This window comes from Amphiprion ocellaris, chromosome 7, assembly GCF_022539595.1.
Source record: "Amphiprion ocellaris isolate individual 3 ecotype Okinawa chromosome 7, ASM2253959v1, whole genome shotgun sequence".
NCBI classification, from domain to species: Eukaryota; Metazoa; Chordata; class Actinopteri; family Pomacentridae; genus Amphiprion; species Amphiprion ocellaris.
In genome coordinates, this window is record NC_072772.1 from 20,554,818 (window position 1) to 20,580,603 (window position 25,786).

The window sequence follows — 25,786 nt, forward strand, 5'->3', positions numbered from 1 at the left end:
GCTCATTTTTCAGTGATCTCCAAGCAGATTTATAAACTTCATTTTCAAAGAGAGACGTTTTAAAAAATATCTAAAGCATGAGTTTCGGTGGAAGCGTTGCAGTGTGGTGCTCATATTTTAAGCAGCTTTGCCCGAACAGTGCATCAAAGCTGCATGACATGTAGGCCAAATCAGCAGTCAAACTACAGTAGCCAACTTGTTGCTATATACCTCACAAAGTATCTTTGCCTGATGTCTCTACCTCCACGCACCTCCTACAACTTACTAACATTAGTGTTTGTTTAATGGGTTATTTCAGGCAAACTGACTAAACCCTCACAGTTCATTTCATGGATTTTATTTAAAAACTTAATTTATAAATTTCTGTTAGGTTCATGGGACTTTGCAAAAGGATATTTCTGTATTATGCTTTTGTGAAGTTTGGCAACCTGAGCTAAATTTCATTCTTTCCCTTCCAAGCTTCACCAATCTCTTGTTTTCCACTGGACTGGAATGAAATTTGTACAGAAGCTCCCTGAAATCATACAGAGAAATTGCAGCATATTGGTGTACATTGATAAGAAATCATTTTCTACACAAAAGAAGAACTTGAATTTCTTTAAAAAATGACCTCCACAAGTATTTACTTTCTTGCTATCAAATTTTAATTCAATGCAAGATGAATTTAATTCTACCATATTGAGAAGTTATTTGATAGTTTGCAGCAGCACACTATCTATATGGTTTCATGGGTGTTGAGTACAATTTTCAACTGCAGAAATTCAAAACTAGAAAAGTATTTGAAGTAGAGTTTTGGGATTTGGCAATGTCCTGTGAACTTGATGGCAGTTTTTCTGTGGAGTTTTGCAATAAAAACTATGGCATGAACTAGGAGGGCGAGTGGAGTTGGCATAGAATGGCCTCAATCACCAGGTTTGTTCTCCATCACGAAACTCCAAGTCATTGTACGTGTCTGTGACCAACATGACTATTGATGAAAAAGCAGAGAGCAAGGGCAGGAGCGAGCCTTTCATTGGAAACACTACACCTGACAGCTGAAACGGACTTACATAACAACATCCAGACAATCTGAGAAAGAAGAGGAAACCGGTTTGCCTTCACTCTTTTTATCTCCTTCTCAGTGTCTTTATGTAATACAGTCGATTTCCTACAGTTTCTGCTGGTCTAGTCTTTACTGATGTGTAGTGATGTAATACACAAGATCATTTTGGACCACTCTAGACCACTTTTTGAATGTCTTGGTCTTGTCTCGGTACCAAAGTTCTTCAGAAATCCAGCAAATGTCAACTATACATATTAGCTACCAATGTAAACTGTGTGTTTCAGGGTGCTGGTTTAGGTGATGCAGTTCAGTGGCTTGCATGTTTCACATTTTACTGTGAGCATGTTGTGCAGTGTGGGATTCATACTGGTCTGATAATGGTCTCGACTTGGTTTCAACCCCTTAAAGCCTCAGTCTTGTCTCAGTCTCAGTACACACCAGTCTCAGTCAGGACTTTGTCTCAGTTTAGGTAGTTTCTACTACAATACAACTTATTTTTCTTCCTCTTTTACCTACTTGGACATGGAATGCATTGGTGCTATTCATTCAGGAGTGTCTACTTTTACTATTTAATAAAGTCAGAATAAATTTTAAATGAAAATGTGTTTTGGTGGGCACCCTTGTAGCTCAACTGGTTTAACAGGCGACCGATAGACAGTGGCTATAGTCATCGACACAGCAGTCATGGGTTTGCTTCATGCCTTTCACCCACTCTTCTCCCCACCTTTCCTGTCTCTCTCTCCACTGTGCACTATGATAAAGGCAAAAAAGGCCAAAGGAATAATTTTAAAACTTGCTAATCCTGCCTCATCTGTGGTGACAACAGGCCGGGAGGCATCAGCAGACTAAGAAAACACATTTTTGCATATATATGGATACACACAAGCACACACAGACACACACACAAGAAAAATTAAATTAACCTGCCCCCCATGCAGGCCACTGAAGTGGCAACATGGGAAGTGGTAGTGGGTAACGAGTATCAAAGCGTACATGCGACTTTATGTGCACTTTAATGTACACATGTGTGCACGTGTGTGTGTCCCGTGACAAATGTGTCCAGTCCCCATCTGTATGTGGCTTCAGCCTATCAGGTGCTGTTCTGCTCTGCCATTTCCATCCAGCTTTAAATGCTATCAATGGATGGGGAATACAGACAGAAGAAAAGGAGAGGAAGAAAGGGGATGAATGTAGAGATGAGAAGAGAAGAAAGCAGAGAAGACAATAAACCAATAAAATGGTATAGAAAGCAAAGAAAAGGAAAGAAAATTAAAGGGGAGAAGACGATGTGAGCAACTGTTGGTCGCTAGGCGCCTGTCGGTCACCATAGCAACATGTGGCGCCATACTGGGCTCCTGCTGACATCACACCTGTTGAAAGGAAACGTGTGTGTGTGTGTGTGTGTGTGTGTGTGTGTGTGTGTGTGTGTGTGTGTGTGTGTGTGTGTGTGTCCTGGAACCAATTAAATGACATAGCAGTGCAGGTGGATTGAAACAAAGCGAGAGATGGGGGGATGGAAGGAGGAGAAAAGAAAGAGACAGCTGTGTGGATTTCATCACCTCATGGACACAACTGTTTGCATGGTGTACGTGTTGTGTGTGTGTGTGTGTGTGTGTGTGTGTGTGTGTGTGTGTGTGTGTGTGTGTTGTCTGCGATGCTGAGAGCCCATGAGGGGTCCGTGACATAAGCAGTGAGAGTAGGTGACAGCAGCCTGAAGACTGACTGTTCCTATAGACACACACACGCTTACAAAAGCTAGAAAGAAAAACACAAAGAAAGAAAAAGAGAAGGAGATTGAGAGATAAAAATAGATATTTTATTTCCTGAATGTTTTTTTCTCATCTAATGCTACGAGAAAAAAACATTTTCTTTAGATGAATTAAAGCATAAATTATGCTACAGACAGAGAGAGAGAGAAAGAAGGACTGAGGGGAAGAAGCCAATAAGGTTGATGTAGATTTATTTTGGCAAGTTCCATCAGATCACTAAGTCACATCTGTGGATAAATAAAGCTTGACTGGGATTTGAATTGGGGCATCACTGTGAGTTACCTTCTACTGCTGCAGAGTGTGTGTGTGTGTGTGTGTGTGTGTGTGTGTGTGTGTGTGTGTGTGTGTGTGTGTGTGGCAGGGCAAGTTCCTCTTGTCAGCTGAATATTTTATGTCCGTTCTCATGGCTGAGCTCTTTTAACAGAATTTGTTACGCTGCACACAGGCGCGCGCACACACACACACACACACACACACACACACACACACACACACACACACACACACACACACACACACACACACACACACACACACACACACACACACACACACACACACACACACACACACACACACACACGAGTGCAGTAATGTAATCACACTGCTTGTGTAATCCTTACCTTTTAACCCTGCCTGGTGCAGGGATTCTATTCAAAATGGTCAGTTTGAAATTAGACGCAGCATCTTTATGCGATCAACCTTTCGAGCAAAATTACATGCATGGGAAATTCAATTGTCTCACCTGTGATTATCAAACATAATTTTGTTTCAGCGGACACAAACAGGAATTATATTTGAATTCACCTCTCAACAATATTTTAAAGTCAATTATTGAAAAATAATTGCAATAATGAATGATGTGGAAAAAATCTACAATACATGCTCTGTGTTTGACCAATTGCTGACAGAGGCTGAGAGGAGGCATGCAGAGATTACACACCTGAGCACAAACACACACACGCACATGGAAAAAAAACACAACCGCAGAGGAAGAGAGCACTGCCAGGATCACACTCCCACTCGGGGGTCCCTGTTTCATTTCTACCAACGCAACTCTACGTTCTGTCCAAATGCGTGGCTGTGAAGCTTACTGCTGCACCCTGCTGGTCAACACATGCAGTAACAGGCTTTCCCCAAGGACTGCACTGGCTGGTTGAACAGCCAACCGTCAGTGAAAACACCGTATGTTCACTCTTGTGGCACTTATTTTCCACTTCATGGTCTCAAATGGAAGCATTCTGGGTATGATGACACATTCGGCTCTGCAGCTCCCAGGTGCCAGTTTTTCTAATGAGGCCAGAATGTTTAACTGTCAGTGTTTACGAGCAGTCACGTAAGTTGCTTAAAACCCTGATATACAGCACTGCTTCACTAAATAGTTCTTTCATAAAGCAAATTCAAAACTGATGCAATGATCAGACTGCACTAGATAATGATGGAACAGCAAAATGAGCAAAGCAAGACAGCACTGGTGAATAGTAACTAATTAATTTTTACTAAGATATTATACTTAAGTACTTCAGTATTGTACAAAACCTGAATGTTTCCAATGTATGCTACTTTCCTCTGCTACTCCACTACTTAACATTCATTTGAGGGCTGCCCAATTTTGTAATCCTGCTTCATATTTTCCTAACAAAACATATGATAATTCACCTATTTCAGATGTTATCAGCCCATTAAATCACACATCATTCCCACATATTTGAGCCAGTAGAGGCCTCCTCCACCTTCCAGTAGGACCAGAAGGCACCTTATCAGCTCATTTAATGGAGTTCTGTTATCACCTTGTTTAATGGCTATGAGGCTACAATTCTCTGCTTGCAAAAGGAACAACAATCCACGGTTGGGTTTTATTTTTAGTTTTATTTTGTGACTTTTCAGTTGGTGCTTGGGTGATTAGTTAAGTATAGGCACCAAAATTACTTGGTCGGATTCAGGAAAGGATCTTGGTTTGGGTTAAAACACACCCAGTTGCTATTGGGCCACATGTCACATAGCTCCGTTTTGTTTGTTTCCAGGGTGACGACTCCACAGAAGATTTTACATGAATTTTCTCACATAACTACAAAAGATTGCAGATGTTTTTGGGGTTACTTAGTGCTTAGCTATGATCAGAATGGATGATAATGCACCTACTGAGCCTAGAAGGTGGAGGAGGTCCTGACTGGCCCAAATGTATGAGAATGATCAACAATGACATTAGCAATTTCATGGACTGATGTTGCCAAATGGGGTACAAAATCTTCTTTACTTTAAGATTACACTTGTGTATTACCTGAGAGTCCTTGTCACAGTTTTCAAATGATGGTTTTATTTAAACTATACGTAGAGATCCAAAGATGTCAACATTTTCTTTTTAGGTCTTTAGTTCAACTTGGACCAGACATCACTATGGTAACGTATCGCACAAGAAGCAACTTTTGTGAAGAACAAGTACTTAATTTTTGATACCTTCCGTGCATTTAGCTCCATTTTGCTTTGGTAAAACTTGAAACACAGGATTTTTACTTGCAGGTAAGTATTTTACATTGTAATATTGGTGCTTCTTCACCCACTGCCCTGACCCAGCAGGTCTCAGTTGTACCTGACCTGTGTTATCCATCTAAGGGTTTTTGATCAGTGGCTTCTGAAGAGTAGACATATTTACCATTGAAAATAGTTGGCAGTATTTGCTGAAATTAGATTATTTTTAGCAGAAGCACAGAGCTTCAGATAGTGAATGTCAATCGGTTACTCACTCTGTCGGCCTGTTCAAACCACTTTGTTATGGCTGGGTGAAAGAAGCAGCACCGTAGATGCCAACACAAACTAATTGTTTTTTAACATGGCAAATCACATTAGGGGGTCGACTATAAATAGCAATGCACATCATGCAAGGTCAGTGTACATCAGCAACTATAGCTTTTAGTTCCCTGTGGTAATTTTCTTCTTGAAATTGGATGCTATAAATAGCATCTAAAAACAATACAGTGGACAGTGGAGTGACAGTGGAGTGCAAACATAATCTTAGACACTACTGGGAACGTGAAGATGATGCACTAACTTCCATACTTTCTTTACATTCCTGATCACATCAGACCATTGTATTCCAATGGTTAGACAACTATCTGAATAATTCCTAATTACAACAGCAATGACACTGCTGACAGAAAACCACTTAAAGCACTTACTGAAGAAACTGGTTGGAAAATAACTCGACTAACAAAGCTGCAATTCATAGCAACAACACAGGCCAAGATCTGCGACAAAGCAGATAGTAAGTTAACGATTGGTAAAATAAGAAGATATAAAGGGGTGGGAAACTTTGACAAGGGCCAAATTGTTAAGCCAAATGACTAGGTCAGAGCATCTCCAAAATAGTAAGGTTTGTTTTGTTCTCCCAGTCAGAAGTATTGTTGACCTACCAACAGTGGTCTGAGGGACAAACCAAGAACCAGTAATAGGGTGTTGGGGAACAAATCTGATCTATGTTGACCCCGCTTCATAGCTTACTTGATCTGTTGCTCATATCTTGGTGGCAGTACCACAGAGAACCATCAGCGGTCTTGTAAAGTTCAGGCATTAGTTGGTTGGAATTACTTTGGTGTCTTATACAAACTCTTTTCACTTTAATTGGACAAAAACAAAGCAACTTAAGAAAGCTCTTTTACAGCATAACTAGTCGGTCGTCAATGTCTGTTTTTCTAATAATGATTCAGATCTAAGTTACTCTGGTGATTTGATCTTGAGCAAATGTTCAGTTCCTAAAAAAAGATCCACTCAGCATTTCTACAGCCTTGGAAAGGGCAAGGGTGCTGCTGCTGATGATGCAGGACTGGGCTGTGTCTCATAAGGGGATGATAGATGTGGAGTATATAGCTGGTAGGGCAGAAGCAGTCAAGTCTTAAAAGTCACCAGTTACAAGCTTAAAATTAAATGAATAAATTCTAAAATTTACTGGTGTCACAGTGGGCTTATGAAGTTGCTCCAGGTCGAGATTCTGAGCTCTGCTGCAATGCTTTGTAGAAAATGCATTAAATTCATCTCGTTGTAAAATATCATTACTAAAGACATAAGCAGAATATTGCACAGGTTAATTTAACTCTGGGGAAAACTCACTCCTCTCATTACTTTTGTTTTGATACCTTTACATAAACGTATTCAGTCTTTTCTTTTGTCATTATGCACCCAATTTTCTGAGCTAAATGAGCTCTTTAATGCACTACAGTATTTTGTATTGGTTATGAATTGTAAGGGATCATATGTAATATTAAACATGAATGTGAGCATTTGATGCACTATTCTAGAGTTAGCCTAAGGCTAAGTTTCCTCTGCACTCCCCTAGCAAATGACATGTACAACTCCCCACAGAGTGACAATATAACACTAAGCTAACAAGACTAACAAGACAAATGCAAAATACAAATTAGGGCTACATGATATATTTTTTTAGCATCAATATTGAAATGTGTGCTGTGAAATAAGGCACACTAACTGAAACATATCATGCTATAATTTAGTTTGTTTTGTTTTTTTTGCTTGCTTGATACACGAAGAAATCTTGGATAATTCTCCTGTTTACTGTTTAATTTCCAAGAGAAATCTGTCTGTTACTACATCAATAACACATTTTAAGGACTCTAAAACAGAGTTTGGTCATGTGCAGGCTCCAAATGTTCACAGCAAAATGAGAAGGAACAAGTGGAAACACTGAAAAGGAATATGTGGTTGGAAAAACAAAACGCAACATCAGTGGTACGAAAATATTTCAGCTAGAGAAAGAACAACGTTGACCAAAAGGTCCTGCAATCGTTGCCACTGCACAAGGAAACACGAATATTTCGTTTGACCACTTAAATCAGCAGCAAAAAGTTCTGTACGATGAGTGCAAAGTCGGATCTGAATGCCTCCCAAAGCAAAAAACTATTTCGGATGATTTTGCCAGCATTACACCACATGGAAGAGGTTTCAAACAGCAGAGAGGAATCAGTGATGCAACAGCTTTTCACCTCGCGAAAGACATGATACCAGTTAACACAGTTACCAAAGAGAGTCTGAAAAACCTGATGCGGTCGCTTGACAAGTGGCATGTAATATTTTCCTGAAGTTGCCATTCCAGAGCTGTATGAAAAATGAAAGACACAAGTTGAAACAGAGCTGTCATCAGTTGAATATTACGCAGCTACAAGAAAAGACTTGTGCTCCTGCCGGACGGCCAGAGTCCTACATAAGCCTGACTTTCCACATTATTAATGAGGAGTTCCAACTGTGAAACATCACAACTGGGTTGAGAGAAGAGTTGGCTGCTTGGGGCCTCGATGAGAGACGAAGAGAAGTCTGTACAACAACAGACAACATGGTGAACATGATGGAGGCTGTCACCCAGCACAAGTGGACCAGGCTGCAGTGTTATAGCCACAAGCATAACACAAATTACACACAGTAGCACAACACACACTTTCGTACCTGTCATCTATGTTGTTAAAGCTTCTCCCAAGGTAACTGTCAATACAAAGCCAAGGGGGAAAAATGGTAGTTTATTTGGGGCTGGTAAAATTTACCTTTAGACTAGGCTTTACCTGAAAGTGTGCGTCTTGTTTCACACTTCATTGTTAGTTGTGGTTTTATTCTGTGTTAATGTACATATTGTTTATTTAACGATGCATACATACCGACAGAGTAAAGGAATAAATCAAAACAAATGTCAACAAATCAGATTATGTGGTTAACCAAGCCTACCTAGCCCATAGGCAGACAGACTTACACCTGCATTCTTTGCAACAGCCAGCAGGGGGCAACTCTTCTGGTTCCAAAAAGAAGTCTGATTGTATAGAATTCTATCAGAAAGAGACCCGACTTCTCACTTGTTCTGTTATCTCAGTTACTATTTTCTAATACGTTAATAGTCTTAATCGCTAGTTTAAGTCTCTTTTAATACCGCTTGATGTTCCTTTGGCAAACTATGATCCCAATCGCCTATTTTCAAGTTTCAAAAGACCAAAATGGCGACAGTAAAATTCTAAACTTACGATTTCCGAACGATACTCTACAAATCGATGGGTGACACCAAAGCCAGTATGTCCAACTTTTATAGACAGTCTATGATTTCAGGATATAATTGTCGTTTTACATCCATTTGTAATACACAGTCTATGGTTTTGCCTGAATCTGTATTTGGAAAATTTTGGTTTAATTGGGCAGCGTCTTGCTAAACTATTATTGTCCAAAAATGATGACAGAAATTAGACCATGCAGTCCAACTACACTTTAATGTAACAATACAAAGTGGAACTCAGAGGACATTAGTTGGCAACTAGTAGGCAAATCATTAACTACTTTGACAGTTGATTAATCAGCTTGAGTAAATTAAAAATAAATAACTAAAAGCCTACATTCAGTTTCCAGCATCTTATATGTGAATATTATCAGATTTTTCCTTCTCTAAAACAATTCACCTTTAGGTTGTAGACAGCTGACATCTGAGGACGTCATTTTGGGCTTTTGGACACACTGATTGAAATTTTTTGTCATTTTCTGATACCGTATGGACCAAAATAAAAAAAAACTAATTAACCATAATAATAATCAAAAAGTTATCTGACAAATAAAATAATCATTAGCAGCAGCTCTAACTGAGAGCCATTTGCTTAATCAACAATACTTGCACTTGTGTCATATAATCATATTAAAATTACACAGATTGATTCTCAGACAGCCTAAAAATCCAGATAATAAAAAAGCCATCTTTTTCATACTGCTACCTATAAATTGACGAGCATTAGACCTGACATTGTATACATATTAACATGCTACAGTCCACTGAACTGCCAGCAGCATCTTGCAACACAGGCGTGCTCTGTCTGCTACACTGCCGGCCATAATTACGGAGACGCTACCTGTTGTTCAAGCTGCTCCGCTGTCATTACCTTTCGCTGTCAGCAATGCCTGGAGCAGGTGGGACTGCCTGACTACTGGGGGAGTCGTACTGGCATATCATAAACACACCCACCGTCAACCCACAGCTGAAATAATGACAGCTCCTGCGGGGCCACACGATGCAGATGATGGGCTGGAGACGGTTCGGGCTGGACCATTCAGCATCATTAAACAGCAGTAAATGAACAGGAAGGTGTGTGTTTGTTTCCCTGTGCGGATGTGCATGTGTATAAAATAGAAATAACAAAACAATGTGGGTGAGCAATAATAATAGTGTGTGTATACCCCCTTGCCTCTAACAGCAGCTGCAGCCATAACCCGCAGCAATAAAGACGAATGTGTGTGTGTGTGTTTTCTATTTACATATATTGTGAGCCAGTGGCCTCTTGTTTTATGCCTTTACCTCACTCGGTGTGTGTTTATATTTGCTTTATCCTCCTGCAGAGAGGAAGGTGTGTGTGTGGCTGCAGCGTATCCAGACCACATCTCTCATGCTTGAAGCTACCTGATGGGGGACTAATCAATTCCATTAGTGGCATTTTGGTCGCCTGATCCATATAAAGAGGATGAGATGAGACGGAGGAGGGAGACAGATAGCTGACTCATCAGCTGCCAGCAAAACAACGGCAAAACTCATCACTGAGATGAATGCAGAGGAAACACACACACACACACACACACACACACACACACACACACACACACACACACACACACACACACACACACACACACACACACACACACACACACACACACACACACACACACACACACACACACACACACACACACACACACACACAAATCTGCTTAGCTCAGGATAGTGTCTTTATGAGGGTAGTGTCGGGTGCAGTGATCATTTGTCAGCAGCAGAGGGCACTCCATTTACACAGTACAGGAAGCAGCGCTGGAGGGAAAAAAAAGTCATGCTCAACAGCACTTCAGCAGGAACATGATTCATCCAACAGGATCTCTAATCGTTTGGAAATTCAAAGAAAAACCCATGTTAATATAAATCTGATAAACCCTGCTTCAAAGCTTCTGACCGTTTCAAAATGTTTCAGTTGACAAACTTGCATTCTAAATGCAAAAAAACAGCAACTAGTCAGACAACACTGTCTTTATACTACTAGTGATCTGCTGAATACTGATACTAGCCCATTGGCTGGAACATGGTGGAGCTACATCATTAAAGTTGTATTTGTTAATCAAGTGTGTTAATTAGAGAATTAAAGAAGGAAAAGAACAAGGAGGGGCAACAGATGAAGAAGATGAAGAAAAGGAATGAAGAGAAGGAGGAAAAGAAGTAGTAGAATGTAAACAAAGATTAGGAAAAGAGGAGGAGAAGAAGAGGGAGGAAGACTAGGAAGAATAGAAGAACAAAACAGAAAAGGTGAAGAAGGAAAAGAAAAAATATGAAGGAAGTGGAAAACAAAGTAGAAAGTAAAGGACAAGAAGAAGGAAGAGTAGGAAGACAAGAAGAAGTAAAGAACAAAAAGATAAAGGAGGAGTAGATGAAGAAAGCAGAAAAAGAGAAGAGGGAAGAAGATGATGGAGGAGGAGCAGGAAGAAGAGGACAAAATGAATATGGAGAAGAAGAAAAGGACAAGCAGAGGAAAAAGAAGAGAATAAGTGGTGAATAAGGAAAAAGATGGAGAATTGGGAAAAAAAGTAGGAATAAGAGGAGAAGAAGGAAAAGGGGGATTAGAAGAAAGACATGAAGGAGATGGAGGAGGAGACGAAGGAAGAGGAAGAGGAGGAGGAGGAGGAGGAGGAGAAGGACTGACAGGCACAGATCAGTTTGCAGTGAGATCACAAATCACTGTAACAGGTTTTTCAGTAGAAGAGTGGAGGTGATTGTTCCATATGTGTGTCCATGTGTCACTCTGGTTTTAAAACAGCTTCCAACAAACAGATAGAGTTTATCACACTAAATAACCACATAATGACAATAACAAATACATCTCAGCTGCACAAGATTTGATAGTTTCACATTCTTATTTCATCACTGCAGTTCAGAAACAACGCGAGGAGGCTTTGTGATGATGAAACAAAAACTAAACCCTCTGTTGTCTTTTATTGGAAGTATATTCCTCACACTTAAAAAAAATTGCCTGTGATTAAATGCAACATCTTGGCAGATAGACCTCATTAAGTATTTCTCGCTCATCTCTGGTTTGGCAGTTGAAACCATCTGATATTGCTTTGCATGTGCATCACACATTAGTAATACTTGGAGTAATACTCATCAGAAAAAATACATTTTCTTCTTTTATTTATGTGATCATACTTGTGGCATTTGGGCTGGTAGAATATCACTATTTGATGTTGCTGTAACGGGTGTTGTTATATTTCACTCACAGTTCAGACATTGTCACTTCAAATTAACAATTCTGTCTTCTATAGGAACACATTTGTAGCCGCAGGGCGTTCCAAGAGATAACTGAACCAGCTAATAGCCAGTTCTGTGATTCCAGCTTCAGAGGACGGCCGATGTTCAGCTCAGTGAAGCCACATATTCCCAAGAGAGTGAGGCTAAGGTGAACTAGCTTTGTGTATGAGCCCTTTAAGCCTTTCCCACACAAGACCTTTCCTCAGGGAACCAGAACCATTTGAGGAGCTCGGCTCCCCTACCTGGATTTCCGCTGGAGGAACAAGGCTCTAAATATGCTCCAGAGAAACTGCTTTAAACACCAACAAGGATAATCACTTCTGAGGACTCAGCAACAGGAGAGTTTGCAGTGCTGCACCAAGCTGACCGATGAATACATTTGCATTTTTTGACAAATTTTTAATAAACTTTAATTTTGCTTGTAGTTTGTAGCCAACAATAATCAGAATGGAGCTGCCCAAGAGATTCCGGAAGTCCAGTGTTGTCTATTTTTTTGAAGGATGATGTTCCAAGTCAATTTGTGGCTGGTGTGTTTTTAATATAGCAACACACTCATTGGCGTAATATATCTAGAACTTTGGAATTGCTACAAAAATACAAAACACAATGCATCAAAGGAAATTCCTGGTCTTTAGTTCCTGGTAAAATAAAGATTGTAGAACGAATGAATGAAAGAAAGACCCAACACTATATTTAAGCTGATCAGTCAGTATGTTTAGTTGTGTTAACTCACACTGCACTTTTTAATCAGTCTTTATGCATCTTTTATGCCCTCACTGTACAGATCAATTGACAGGTTGTGATACAGCTGCTCACACCGAACATGAGTACAGAAGAATCCTAATAAAGTTTCATTAAATAAGATGGCCAATGTTCTCAAAGAGAGAGAGACAGAGAGGCATTATTACTTTAAATTTTACTATAAATGGAGGCAGTAATGATGATAGGAAAAAAGTAATCTTAGTAGGAGTCCAGAAAAACATGTGACAGGCAGACGCTGTAGCAGAAAGATATGCTAGGACTCTCTGCTCTGGTCAAGGTTAGATATTGTCTATTCTGACGTGACTAAGCAGACTAGTTGTCTCCATATTGGTCTGTAATCTAAATCTGACCCCTCTCAGCTACAACATATACCCAAAGGTCGGGGAGAATCCTCAAAACTGATGCTGGCATTGCTTGCATGAACTGCTGCTCTGTCGGTGTCACTTCTCCTGATATCAGCAAACCTTACTCACGACCTCTCTGTGTCTGCCTCCTCATCCTCTCTCTACCTCGCTGAACTTCCACAGCATCACACATTGGTTGCATCGGCCCACAACTTTCCACCATTAATGAACATTTTTGCTTGACCTTTTACTGAATTGTTCCACACACATCGCTAATTTCTTAACACATTAGGTAAATGATCTGGGACTTAGTGTAAAAGGTCTTTTTTGGTTATATAACAAGTAGTGTTAAATTTTAGTATCTTTTCAGATCTTGTGTTTTCTCTGACTCTACACTGCTTCGTTTTGCTGCTACCTGGTGCTGAAGCGCTGATGAGAGGGGGGCTGCTCTGACCGGCCTCGTATATCACAGCACATTGTGCTTTTGTAACAATTTGATTCAGAAGGTCAGTGTTCTCATGGCAAACACACTGCTCTCAGTCATGTTTTGGCAGCCGCATTTGTAATAAATACGGAATGCTGGCTATTTTATCATATCTCAGTGTTTCCCGAAGGCAAAACATTTACTTGTGGTCATGGATGGCGTGTTGTGACCAGTGTTAAGTAGAGGCTTAAGTTTAGAGGAGGACAATATGACCCAGGGTGTTTTCTAAAGCTACAATTTATTGTGGAATCATGTAGTTGGCATGTGAAGCCCAAAATACCTATGACTGTCTATTAGGTGCTACAATTTACCCATGTTTCTTAACCACTGACATGCATTAGCAGACACCATGAGGCAGCTGTGCACAGAGAACCCTCTGGTCCCCACTCAATTACTGCAGAGCAGCAAGTCAGACAGGTGGGTTAATGAAGATTGTTTTGAAAACAGGGACATAATGTTTTCCATTGCCATATTTACCAAATTGAAGCTGAGCAGTTTTAGTGAGACACACAGACAAACCTGCTAAATTTCAGGTGCAGGAGTGCAACTAATGAAAGTGATTAGTCACACTTGACAGACTTTTGGTGGCACTCTGGAGCCCTGCTTAGTCATAAGGGAAATTCAGCTGTGAAAAATCTTTGACCCACAGTAAATCCAATCAGTCATTCAGAACGTTTACCTGCCGTAGCTTTGAAACAATTCAGAAATTCCTCCTGAGTCAAGTGTCAACCGATTTAGTGCTTGAATTGGACTCAAGCATTACGGTGTCAGTCCGGCTTCAGCTAAACATTGAGACTAATAATGAGACTAATAAAGTTTATCAGTGCTGAGTTAGTCTAATAGGTAAAACTGACAATTTGTGCATTTGTGTGCTTGTGTCTCACAAAGGTCAAAAGTTTGTATGTGGTGTAAAATCGGATGCTTTCTCTCATCTTCCACAAGGATCTCGCAGACATTCCCTACCTGTGTTTACAGTCTGTTTTATCCTGTTATGGGTCTACGCACAACCTTATCTGAGCTCATTATCTTTTTATCACCACCAACAGGACACAGAGAAAGGTAGGGGAATGTTTACATGAATCCATCTGTGCATTGAGATGCTGCATACATTCACATGCTGTCCTTTGTTTCACAGTAAAGGAGTGCTGTGATGATTGTCTGCTGCTGCAGCTCCCTTCTGTTCCGTCCTTCTGTCCAGCATGATCAATGCTCTCTAGGCAAAAAGCAGCACGTCTATTTTAGATCGATCAAAGCGCCTTTAGTATTACATTTCCAGCACTAAGGTAATGTTCAAATGGTGTTCCCCCTGCAGGCAGTGATGCTGACGATGGCTCAGGCTGCTTTATGGAGCATGTCCTGTCAGCTGTGTCTTCAAATGGGGCTCGCACACTGTAGCTCAGACACAAAATTAAACTTCTTTTCTAGAACTGTTCTGAACTGTGTCATCACCAAAAACTGTTAATAAGGTGATTCTTTTTCTTTCCACTGTCTTTTCTTTCTAAAACTGGTTTAGAAAATAACTTATTTCATATTTCATCCAAGTCCTTGACATGTCCAGACTTCCAATAATTTAATAAAGACACTAATCAGCCTCTAAAAGCCCCTGAGACCAAAGCAAACTCAATTACCTGTATAACTACTGTGTGCAGCTTTCAAGGGGTTTTCAGTCCATTACGCACACTTTCCAGATAATATCTTCTTCTAACATCTATCCAGTCAGTAGACTGATGGCCAGACTACAGTAAAACATGATGTTCTGTGACCTTTTCAGACTCAAGGTAGGCCTCATTACTGGCCACTCACAAAGGTCCCAGACAAGTTTACTGTGTCACATATAAAGAGTAGTGGAAAAATGCAATAAAACACTACAACTTGATGAGTATATATAAACTGCAGCCTGATCTGAAGGTAATAAACATATAAAGCTAGGACGATAACATTTTCTATGAATTAGAATTGAGTTTCAGTTGCTCCACATTCATTACTATCATATACACAACAGTTCAAAAGTTTGGGTCACTTAGAAATGTCCTTATTATTTAAAGAAAAGCATTTTTTTTTCAATGAAGATAACGTTAAATGACTCAGAAATACAGTCTAGACATGGTTAATGTGGTAAATGACTATTCTAGCTGGAAACAGCTGAGTTTTAATGGAATATCTCCATAGGAGTACAGAGGAACATTTCCAGCAACCATCACTCCTGTGTTCTAATGCTACATTGTGTTAGCTAATGGTGTTGAAAGGCTAATTGATGATTAGAAAACCCTTTTTAATTATGTTAACACATGAATAAAAGTGTGAGTTTTCATGGAAAACATGAAATTGTCTGGGTGACCCCAAACTTTTCAACGGTAGTATATGAAGCGTTAACGGTGTGCAATAAGTTACTGTTCAGTGGTGTCTACTGCTAAGTCACTGATTTCAGATAGTGTGGGAGTGCTTATTATGCAGCATGGCATTTTCTGATTATGACACATGAAAGGAGAGTTCTTCGAATCACAGCTATTTTTTCTCTTTAAAAAAAAAAAAACAAAACACACAAAAATGTAAGAAAAGGTAGTCACAAAATATAAAAACAGAAACAATCACTGGATTTTCAAAGCAAATCTAAGCTTAAAATTGTGATATTTCATCAAAATTTCACTTTATACTACATGTCTCATTCTCAAATTTAACAGAAATGACTGACAGCTGCGACTTACTGTCACATGACAACAATTTGGAATTTTTAGGTGGACTGCAGGCTGTGTTTACACAGAGTAGAGAGGAAACGACAAAAGAGACTCAGAGGAAAATGAAACATACTTAATAAAAGGTATACATATTAGTTGTCAGTAAGTTGCTGAAAAATACATTCAGCATGGCAAAATACATTTGAAAAATGAATATGCAGAGTAGTGTGAAAAACTCAGAGTTTATAGAGTATGTAAAAATGTAAACAGGCCTAGTCAAACAGCTAGACATCATGTTTTCCCAGTGTTGGTAACATCTGTGGACACTTAGAAAAATACTGTACAAATTCATGGCATTTTTTTTTTTAATTGTTGCAAAATATCAAAAGAAAAAAAATCAAATTTCATTTTTTCCTTATGACTTATAGCGTTATGATAGTGTTATACTGCATAAAAGACATTTTAAAGTTCTCTCTACTTCTATTCATAGTTGTGCTGTTTCCATAAAGATGCAGGACTTTATATTGCAGTGAAAAATGAGTCACAGTGAGGAAAAATGTGACAGGAGCAAAAAACACCAGAGTCCAGAAGGTTCATACCTGTTTTACAGTCAAAGTGCTTTCAGTACACTTGGGAGGTAATTCTACTTACCAAGTGCATGGAGTTAATGATATTAATATCACATTCTTGTCAACACTTCTCAGCTGTAACAGTAACTCCAAAAAATATGACTAACTGATCATTAAACAGGGCCCGGATAAGCAGCAGAAACTGTACGTTTAAGTGGATGGATGAATGGATAAATCCATTAGAAAGACATCCAAAATAAATTCTATTAAAAAACATAGACAAGTTTTTGCTAAAACCAAATACATCTTAGAAGTACTCCTAATGGCAGGCCAGAATAAATATGTATGATCCTAATTTAATTCTTTTTATATAAAATAAATACCTCCTATTTTAAAAGGTCAATTTATCAGATAGTATTTTGTAGCCAATGAGTAACATTTATCTAGTTCTCAGACGTGTTTTCTTTTTTTTTAATTAAGTGGGAAAAATGGACTTAGGGTTCCTGTTTATTCATATTTCTGTTTGTTCTTATGAAGTTAGCCTTGTTGTTTACAACCAACTAGTTTGATTTGCTGCTGGACAATACTACTATTTATGAAATCTCAAAACAGGTTTTGTTCCGTGTTTAACCTTATCAGTTGCATTCTATGAAGTTCTCAAACTGGCACTAAATTGCGGAAAGCTGGAACAGTAGTGGTTTAAGACTTACTGCGACACTTGGCACAGCGTCCCTTGTCGTACTCCAGCAGGTCCAGGGTCCGGCTTCGGTCGCTGACCGATCGCCTCTGCCCGCTCTCCCTCAGCCGAGCGGCCTCCTCTTTGGCGTACACCCCAAGTTCCTGGGTGTAGCGCCCATACATCTGAAAACAAGACACACACACACACACACACACACACACATTTAGTTTTCATATACAGTACTTTAAATCAGCCCTAACAATAAAGGATGGAAGTTGAACACTTAAGCAAAGAGAAACCAAAAGTACAAATCATCTTAAGGCAGTTCATGTTCTACGTCAGTCTAATTGGACTGAACCTGCTTCTTACTATCAGCAATTTCGGGCCTTTTCTCTGTTGGGAAGTTTCAGGGACAGTATATTCTGTGACTCCATGAGCAGCAGGTTTAGCGGAGCATCAGCAGCAGTGAGTGCTCCATCTGTGTGTCTACACAGGTGGGGTTCAGGTACAGTGTTAAGTGCAGGTCAGGCACTTAACATGTATATTATAATGTACGATGGAGAAAACAGACCTGAAATCTAAAAATATGTGAGCTGTTACACTGGTGGTGCAGACAGCTGTACTGATTAACAAAAGCCTTCTGTTTAACAAGAGGCATGTAAAATAGACTACAAAACGTAGCTGGAAAGTTTTTGGTGTTTCACACCATGTTAGATATGCTACAAAAATACTCTAATATCTCCTTGTATGGCCTTATTTTGACAGTGAACGCTTCACTCTCTGGATCTCAGAGATAGGCAAGTACAAATTAATGCTGTCCTACTTGTGTGACAGTCAAGCTTTTAATGGTGTTATGTGGTAATGCTCCATCACATGTTCTACATCTGTTGCATAATAAATGGTGAAATGAAGCCTGACTCTAAAAAATTATATAGTAAATCTAATCGCAATATCCATCACAAATCGCAATTGGATACCACGCTCCTTTTAAAGAGAAGGCCTATTCTGTTAAACTGGCAATCATTTACCACTAAACCAATTAGACACTGGGTTAGAGGGCTGTTGACATGTTCAGGTGTGTGGAACATCTGATGTTACCATTTCTTTGCAAGTGCTGGGATCCTTGGACTTCTGAAGAAACTTTTCCCTGTGTTTAAAGAAATATGTGTACATCTGCACTGACTTGTTTGATTTCAGTTTTTATTTATTCAAAATGCATGTGTATTCGGGGCACAACAATACGCAATGAAACAACATATTGCAGGTATTTTGACAGGTAATGTGATAGGAGTCACAAATTTACTTGAAATGGTCATTTTTGTGATATTTCTGTACCAAACAAGCGTGTCTGGAGAGCATGGTTTGCATCCTGGGGCTTCTCTGCAGCACCACACTTTCATTTACAACAGTATTTTGTGACACATTTTCTCTTAATCAAAAAATTACAGTTCCTGCAATTTTGATATTGCACGGAAGATCTTTTGCAGTTCCAATAATATTTGGATGACTTGTTCCGCCCTTGTGCGGACGTGTGCTCTCTTGTATCTCCGTTAGACGCTTCCCTTCCTCACAATATTATGTATTTTTACAACTGTCTGACTCACAGTCTCGGCAATAAACTCGAGAACTCCTCACTGGCTCCAAACTGGCCAAACTTCCATCTGAACCGTGACCTCGGCATAACAGCCCCCACACACAAACACACTCACTCTGAAAACTACATAACATGCACAACTACACATACACACACACACACACACAAAAGACGTCAAGTCAGCAGTACAAGAGACAGGAAGTTTTGTGCACCACCCAGACACCAGCCCCCCCACCCTCCCATAATGCTCTGGTGTGGTGAACAGGAACAGAGGCACTAATGATTTCCTCTTGGCCACCCATCACAACACAGAGGTTTTTAAACAGGTCAATCAAGGCTGACATGGTGGATTTTAGCAGAGCGAGGGTTGTTGACGGTCAGCTGGATATTAGTAACAGAAGTTCTGAATCTGAGCATTTATAGATCCTTTCCTGGGTTCACACGAAAAAAATAATATTCAGAATTTGATTTGTGCCAAAACATTAAATCAGTCCTGCAAAGCTGATCCAATTGTGAGAGGATTTTGCACACAGCACGCTCAAGTTTCCTACTTTACAGCTATTACTCTTCAAAGTCCAAACCCTGTGGAGCACAGTCGAGGTCCACAGTGATGGGTAAAAAGAGAGTGGAGTACACTGTAGCGCTATTCCTAAATCTAGCTGCTAGAATATCCAAACTTCACAAGAGCCCATCTACTTGTGAGAGGGCCTGAGGAGTGTGTAAAACTATATTTGGTCATTGAATAGAACCAACAGTACAACTACTTTGCAGTTTTTCAAATGGACACTTTTCAGCTTCATCTGCAGGGCATCGCTGCAGTTTGTTCTCATACTAAAATTAAATAACACTCAAGTTTCAAATTCTATTATGCTTTATTCTTGGTATTTCTGCCATCGATGGTGGTGGTAGTGGTGTTGTTGGTTATACTGGTGTTCATTGTTGTATTAGTATTGTTGTTGGTGGTGGTGATTGTGCTATAAGTGGTACTTGTGTTATCTTTGTGACTGGTTTTGATATTGGTGAGTAACATAAGGAAAACTAGGGTTTTCAGCACTGGTGACTTGAATTTGGGGCTGGATAAAACCTCTTTAGGGGAAGCCTAAACATTTCTAGACAGGAAAATCGAGTAAAATGCAGCAATGCTAAACATGTAGATATTGTTTTTTTTTTTTTTAAATAAACTGGTTAACCTTTTTCTAGGGAAAATGAATCAGTTATGGGACTAGAGCAGCAGACTACATGCAACAAAAACTGATCAAATCTTTGTATAATGCTGTTGATGAAAATGGATTTTTTTTTTTTAAAAAAGAACAAATGTACATTTATAGTGAATAATAAAGAGGGTGCAAAATTATAGAAGTACAGCACAATACAGGAAGTTGTCTTCCTGCATGCCTGGATCATCCTCTGCACACCTGCAGTTCAGCAGCAAGAGCAGCGAAGCCTGGAGCTAACTACACACCTTACAGCTGAGGCCAAGTGAGAAGACGATAGAAAAATAAATAAGGATGAGAGGCGCTTTGCAGGAAATAAGTCTTGGAATTCTGAAAATGAGGATACAAGTCTCACAACGCTCTTGACCCAGGGAATATATACACCGATCAGGCAAAACATTATGACCACCTGCCTAATATTGTGTTGGTCCCCCATTTGCCGCCAAAACAACCCTGACCCGATGAGACATGGACTCCACTAGACCTCTGAAGGTGTGCTGTGGTATCCGGAACCAAGATGTTAGCATCAGATCCTTTAAGTTGCGAGGTGGAACCTCCATGTATTGGACTTGTTTGTCCAGCACATCCCACAGATGCTCGATTGGATTGAGATCTAGGGAATGTGGAGGCCAAGTCAACACCTCAAACTGGTTGTTCTGCTCCTCAAACCATTCCGGAAGGATCTTTGCTTTGTGGCATGGTGCATTATCCTGCTGAAAGAGGCCACAGCCATCAGGGAATACCATGTCCATGAAAGAGTGGACATGGTCTACAACAATGCTTAGGTAGGTGGTACGTGTCAAAGTAACATCCACATGGATGGCAGGACCCAAGGTTTCCCAGCAAAACATTGCCCAAAGCATCACACTGCCTCCGACAGCTGGTATTCTTCCCATAGTGCATCCTGGTGCCATGTGTTTCCCAGGTAAGCGACGGATCGCACCCGGCCATTCATGTGAGGTAAAAGAAAACATGATTCATCAGACCATGTCACCTTCTTCCATTGCTCTGTGGTCCAGTTCTGATGTCCACTGTTGGTGCTTTCAGCGGTACACAGAGGTCATCATGGACACCCTGACTGGTCTGCAGCTATGCAGCCCCATATGCAACAAACTGTGATGCTCTGTTTATTCTGACACTTTTCTATCAGAACCAGCATTAACTTCTTCAGCAATCTGAGCAACAGCAGCTGGTCTGTGAAGTCCTCACTTTCTACGTACATCACAGAGCCTTGGCCTCCCATGACCCTGTTGCTGGTTCATAACTGTTCTTTCTTTGGATCACTTTTGATAGATACTGACCACTGCAGGAACAGAAACCCCCGACAAGAGCTGCAGTTTTGAAGATGCTCTGACCCAGTCGTCTAGCCATCACAATTTGTCAAACTCGCTCAAATCCTTATGCTTGTCTGTTTTTTCAGCTTCCAACATCAACTTTGAGGATGAAATTTTCACTTTCTGCCTAATATATCTAACCCACTAACAGGTGCTATGATGAAGAGATAATCAGTGTTATTCACTTCACCTGGTAGTGGTCAGAATGTTATGCCTGATTAGTGTATTTTTAATTATTGTTGTACTTCTTCTTTAATTTATTGCAGAACTGTGCACCAAGAACTAAGAGTACTTAGCTGTTGCCCTTGACGCATAAATGACATCCCTGCGTTAGGAAGTATTTACAATAACAACCTATTCCTTATTAAAATAATTGTAGTTTTGTTATTACTTTATTTATTTAATTTAGCACAGTCTGATTTTGTGAGAAGTGTTTTAATTCCCCTGCCAATTTAAAAAAGAACTAAATCCATCAATTAATATCTTAAAGTGCTCCTTGTTGAAATAGAATATAAAAGAGTTAATATTTTTGATTGAATATCATGCTACATCACATGGTTTTTAAACTATTAAAGTGAATATTGAGCTGTAGCTCAACTTTCAATTATGTCGCAAATTACATTATCCGTCAAAACCGTTCAGCACCACTAGTGATGCAAAGTCAAACAGAATCATCTTTTGGTGCAAAAAAATTTAAAAGTACGTAAATAAACAAACAAACAAACAAATAATCTATCTATATAACTACAAAGTAAAACATATTGTGCCTAGTTTTATACACTACAGGCTAGATACATTTGTTCAAAAGAAAACCTTTCTCAAACACTATTAATTCTTGCTCAGGTTTGACTAGAACACTCATACTCAGTCTTGATAAAAATAAAAAAAAGGAAAAGTATGAAGAAGCTGCCTGAATGACACACAGCACACAACGATCAAATCTAACAAAAAACAGCTGACAAAATCAAAGCTATGAGCAGCTATTCTTCCTGCCTTGCTTAGCATATGTACGTTCATGGAAACTGTCAAATAGAAAATATCTGTCAAATATGAGCACAAACATTAACTAACATGAGTTTTATAAGAAAATCCTGGCATGACCTTCAAAAAAAAATGGGTCCTATGTGGCACTTCCCTTCTTACTGATATGGTTGTGTTGACACAGCAGAGCAACGGCTATTTCTGTTTTAATTATCAAATGTCCAGATTCACTAAATTTCCACGCATGTCAGGATAAAACAGACGCTGGAAGCAGGCTTGCATTACTTGGAACACGGCCCCCATGGCCTGATGTAAGAAAGTGTTTAGATAACACACACACACACACACACATACACACTCACTCGCACAATGCTGAACTGTGGCACCTTGTAAACACTGTCTGCCATGCACACGAATGGTACACCTGCTATTTATAGCCACACACACACACACACACACACACACACACACACACACACACACACACACACACACACACACACACACACACACACACACACACACACACACACACACACACACACACACACACACACACACACACACACACACACACACACACACACACACACACACACACACACACCTGTACATCCTTGTAAAAAGTTTTGTGAACCACAAAGTCCACAGAGTTTACTGGCGTCAATGATCACAGTGGTTGACTGACAGCAGTACAGGATGTCAAACTGCAGAACGGTCAGTCAAAACAGAGGATCAAGCCTGGATAAAGGCAACTGAATTCACAGAAAGGATGGGTCCCTGCCACATTTCAACTGGGTTCAAGTCAAACTGTGAGAATATTTGTTTGGCAGGACTTTATAAAAGGTCGACTTCTGCTGTTTCCCAGCGCTGCAACCGCATCTTGTGCAAGTCCTGTCCATATCAAACATGCATGGTATTTGTAAAGCCTCGCCAATTGTGCCACTAAGGTCAATGCAGCCTGTTTCACTGGAGAGAGAACTAATATCAGCACCAATACTGACTTTAATAAAAGGATGAGGTGCTAGCCAGACGTGACTGATCTACAGCAAACACTGTTTCTCAATGTCTTTACAAAATCCTGTTGAGCAACATAATACAAAAATTACATAAGTCTGGACACAATGTGAATGTTTTTACTTAAAGCAGGGGTAGACAGAAAAGCAAAAGGCAAGAAAAGAATGTTAAAGTTTGACAATACAGCCCTTGTCCTGTGCTTCTTTTCTCTCCCCTCTCTCTCCTAAGCTCCTCTCACAATATGCACACATTTCGAATCTGCAAGAATAGTCAAGCTAAAAGGTAACGTTAACATTTGCATGGAATTTGAATTTCATTCTCCGAAGTGAGAGCTCTCCTGATCCATTTAAACACCTGGACCTGGTTTCTGTTCATACTGGCTTACCTGCTCTGGGTGAAAATCCCTATAATTGGTCAAAGTCTGCCTTCAAGGGCTACACTTTTCTAAAGCCTAAAAGCTAGGCCTAGACAAGGTACAGAAGACTAGTTTCCTCTAAGACCGGTATGTCCAATGATGCTAAAAAACAATACCGCGTACATCGGCTTCAAGGTCCCAGGCTTGAAAAAAAATGCTTGGTGGAGGGTCTGAAAGGCTGACAAAAAAAATAAGAGTACTGCTGTCAACCACTTTCTGAACTTTCCAAAACAGAAAACCTGACAATCAGATGGACTTCACACAAGAATAGGTCAGGTGTGGTGGCTTTCTCAAGTTTTTTTCCCCTCATTCTACACACAGCTACTTCTGTCACTTCTTTTATGTATATCAGGATGCAAAGCTACAAATGCTTCCAGGGAAACACTTACATTGAATGTATACCACCTCCAAATATTGGTTATCGGCCTGTTCCAATAATCCACCAATAATCAACATCCATGTCCTTAAAAACCCATATCGGTCGATCCCACATACAGAGACAGTGGTCAGTGTTGGTTTAAAATATATTTGAAATTGAGCACTTTTGTCACAGTTTCTGAGAATAATACTCCATCAACCCTTCCGCTCTTTATCCCAGTTAGGTCTGCAACTAACAATTATTTTAATGTCGATAGACCTGTCAACAGTTCTGTAATTAATGGATTAGTTGTTTGGTCTATAAAATGTCAGAGAATGTTGAAAAATGAAGACAAACGTTCATTGATCACTGAAGACAAGATCTGTAAATGTTTTGTCTGCAACCCAAAAGAGGTTTTGTTGACCATCATAGACGGGGAAAGAAACTAGAAAAGACTAGAATTTAGACTTTCTTTGCAAATTACTCAAGCCAATTCACTGATTATCAAAATAGTTTACGATCAGTTTAATAGTTGAAGACTAATTGATTAATGGTTCCATCTCTAATCAGAGTATGTGCTTTGTCCCACCGCTCCAGCATTCGCAAGCAATACATACATCTTTGTCTTTCGACGTGATCAGACAACACTTTGTACGACCTTGTTCAGTTTACGCACGATGCTGAGTGATGTTTCCTTCATGATCTTACAAGAATGTCTCCAATCAGTTCAATACAGTGAGGCAGACAGATTTTGAAACAGAAAATCAGAACAGTGTGTTTATGCCAAAGCAGGTAAGTGACCACCTGCCTTCCATGAATTAGCCATAAGACAGCTGAGAAAGGCCAGGTATTTAGATTGAAATGGGTTTCCCATGTATTTGCATAATACAAGCACTTCAGTTTGTTTATAACTATGAATTAATGTGTTTTGTACATACCAGATGGAACCAATTTTCCTCTAATCTTTTAGATTCAGAGTCTGGTAGGGGACCACTTGCCTACTGCCTGAGTGGTGAAAAAAACCCTCACTAGCACGACCATAGCGGCACATAGCGGTTGGTCCTGCAGTAGTGAACCCTTGAAACTACCTGACTTGAGCCTATCAAAGGATCTGAGCCTGAAATGGCTTAACTGAGGCAGGAAAGGGATTATGAAATTTTCTGGTAGGCAAAGCAACGTCTGTCAGGGAGTTAGGAAGTGGTGCAGAGCAATGAGTTTAGATCATAGAGACAA

General features: G+C 39.8%; 1 protein-coding gene across 5 annotated transcripts in view; it reads right to left on the reverse strand.

Moving 5' to 3' along the window:
* LOC111567581 (chloride channel protein 2) overlaps positions 1-25,786 on the reverse strand; it is a 218,277-nt gene that overhangs the window by 132,484 nt on the left and 60,007 nt on the right. For all 5 annotated transcript variants that reach the window (XM_035947502.2, XM_055012040.1, XM_023268793.3 and 2 more), the window contains exon 2: positions 17,672-17,822. In XM_035947502.2, the coding sequence (XP_035803395.1) occupies positions 17,672-17,822 (151 nt within the window). The remainder of the gene's footprint in view (positions 1-17,671; positions 17,823-25,786) is intronic.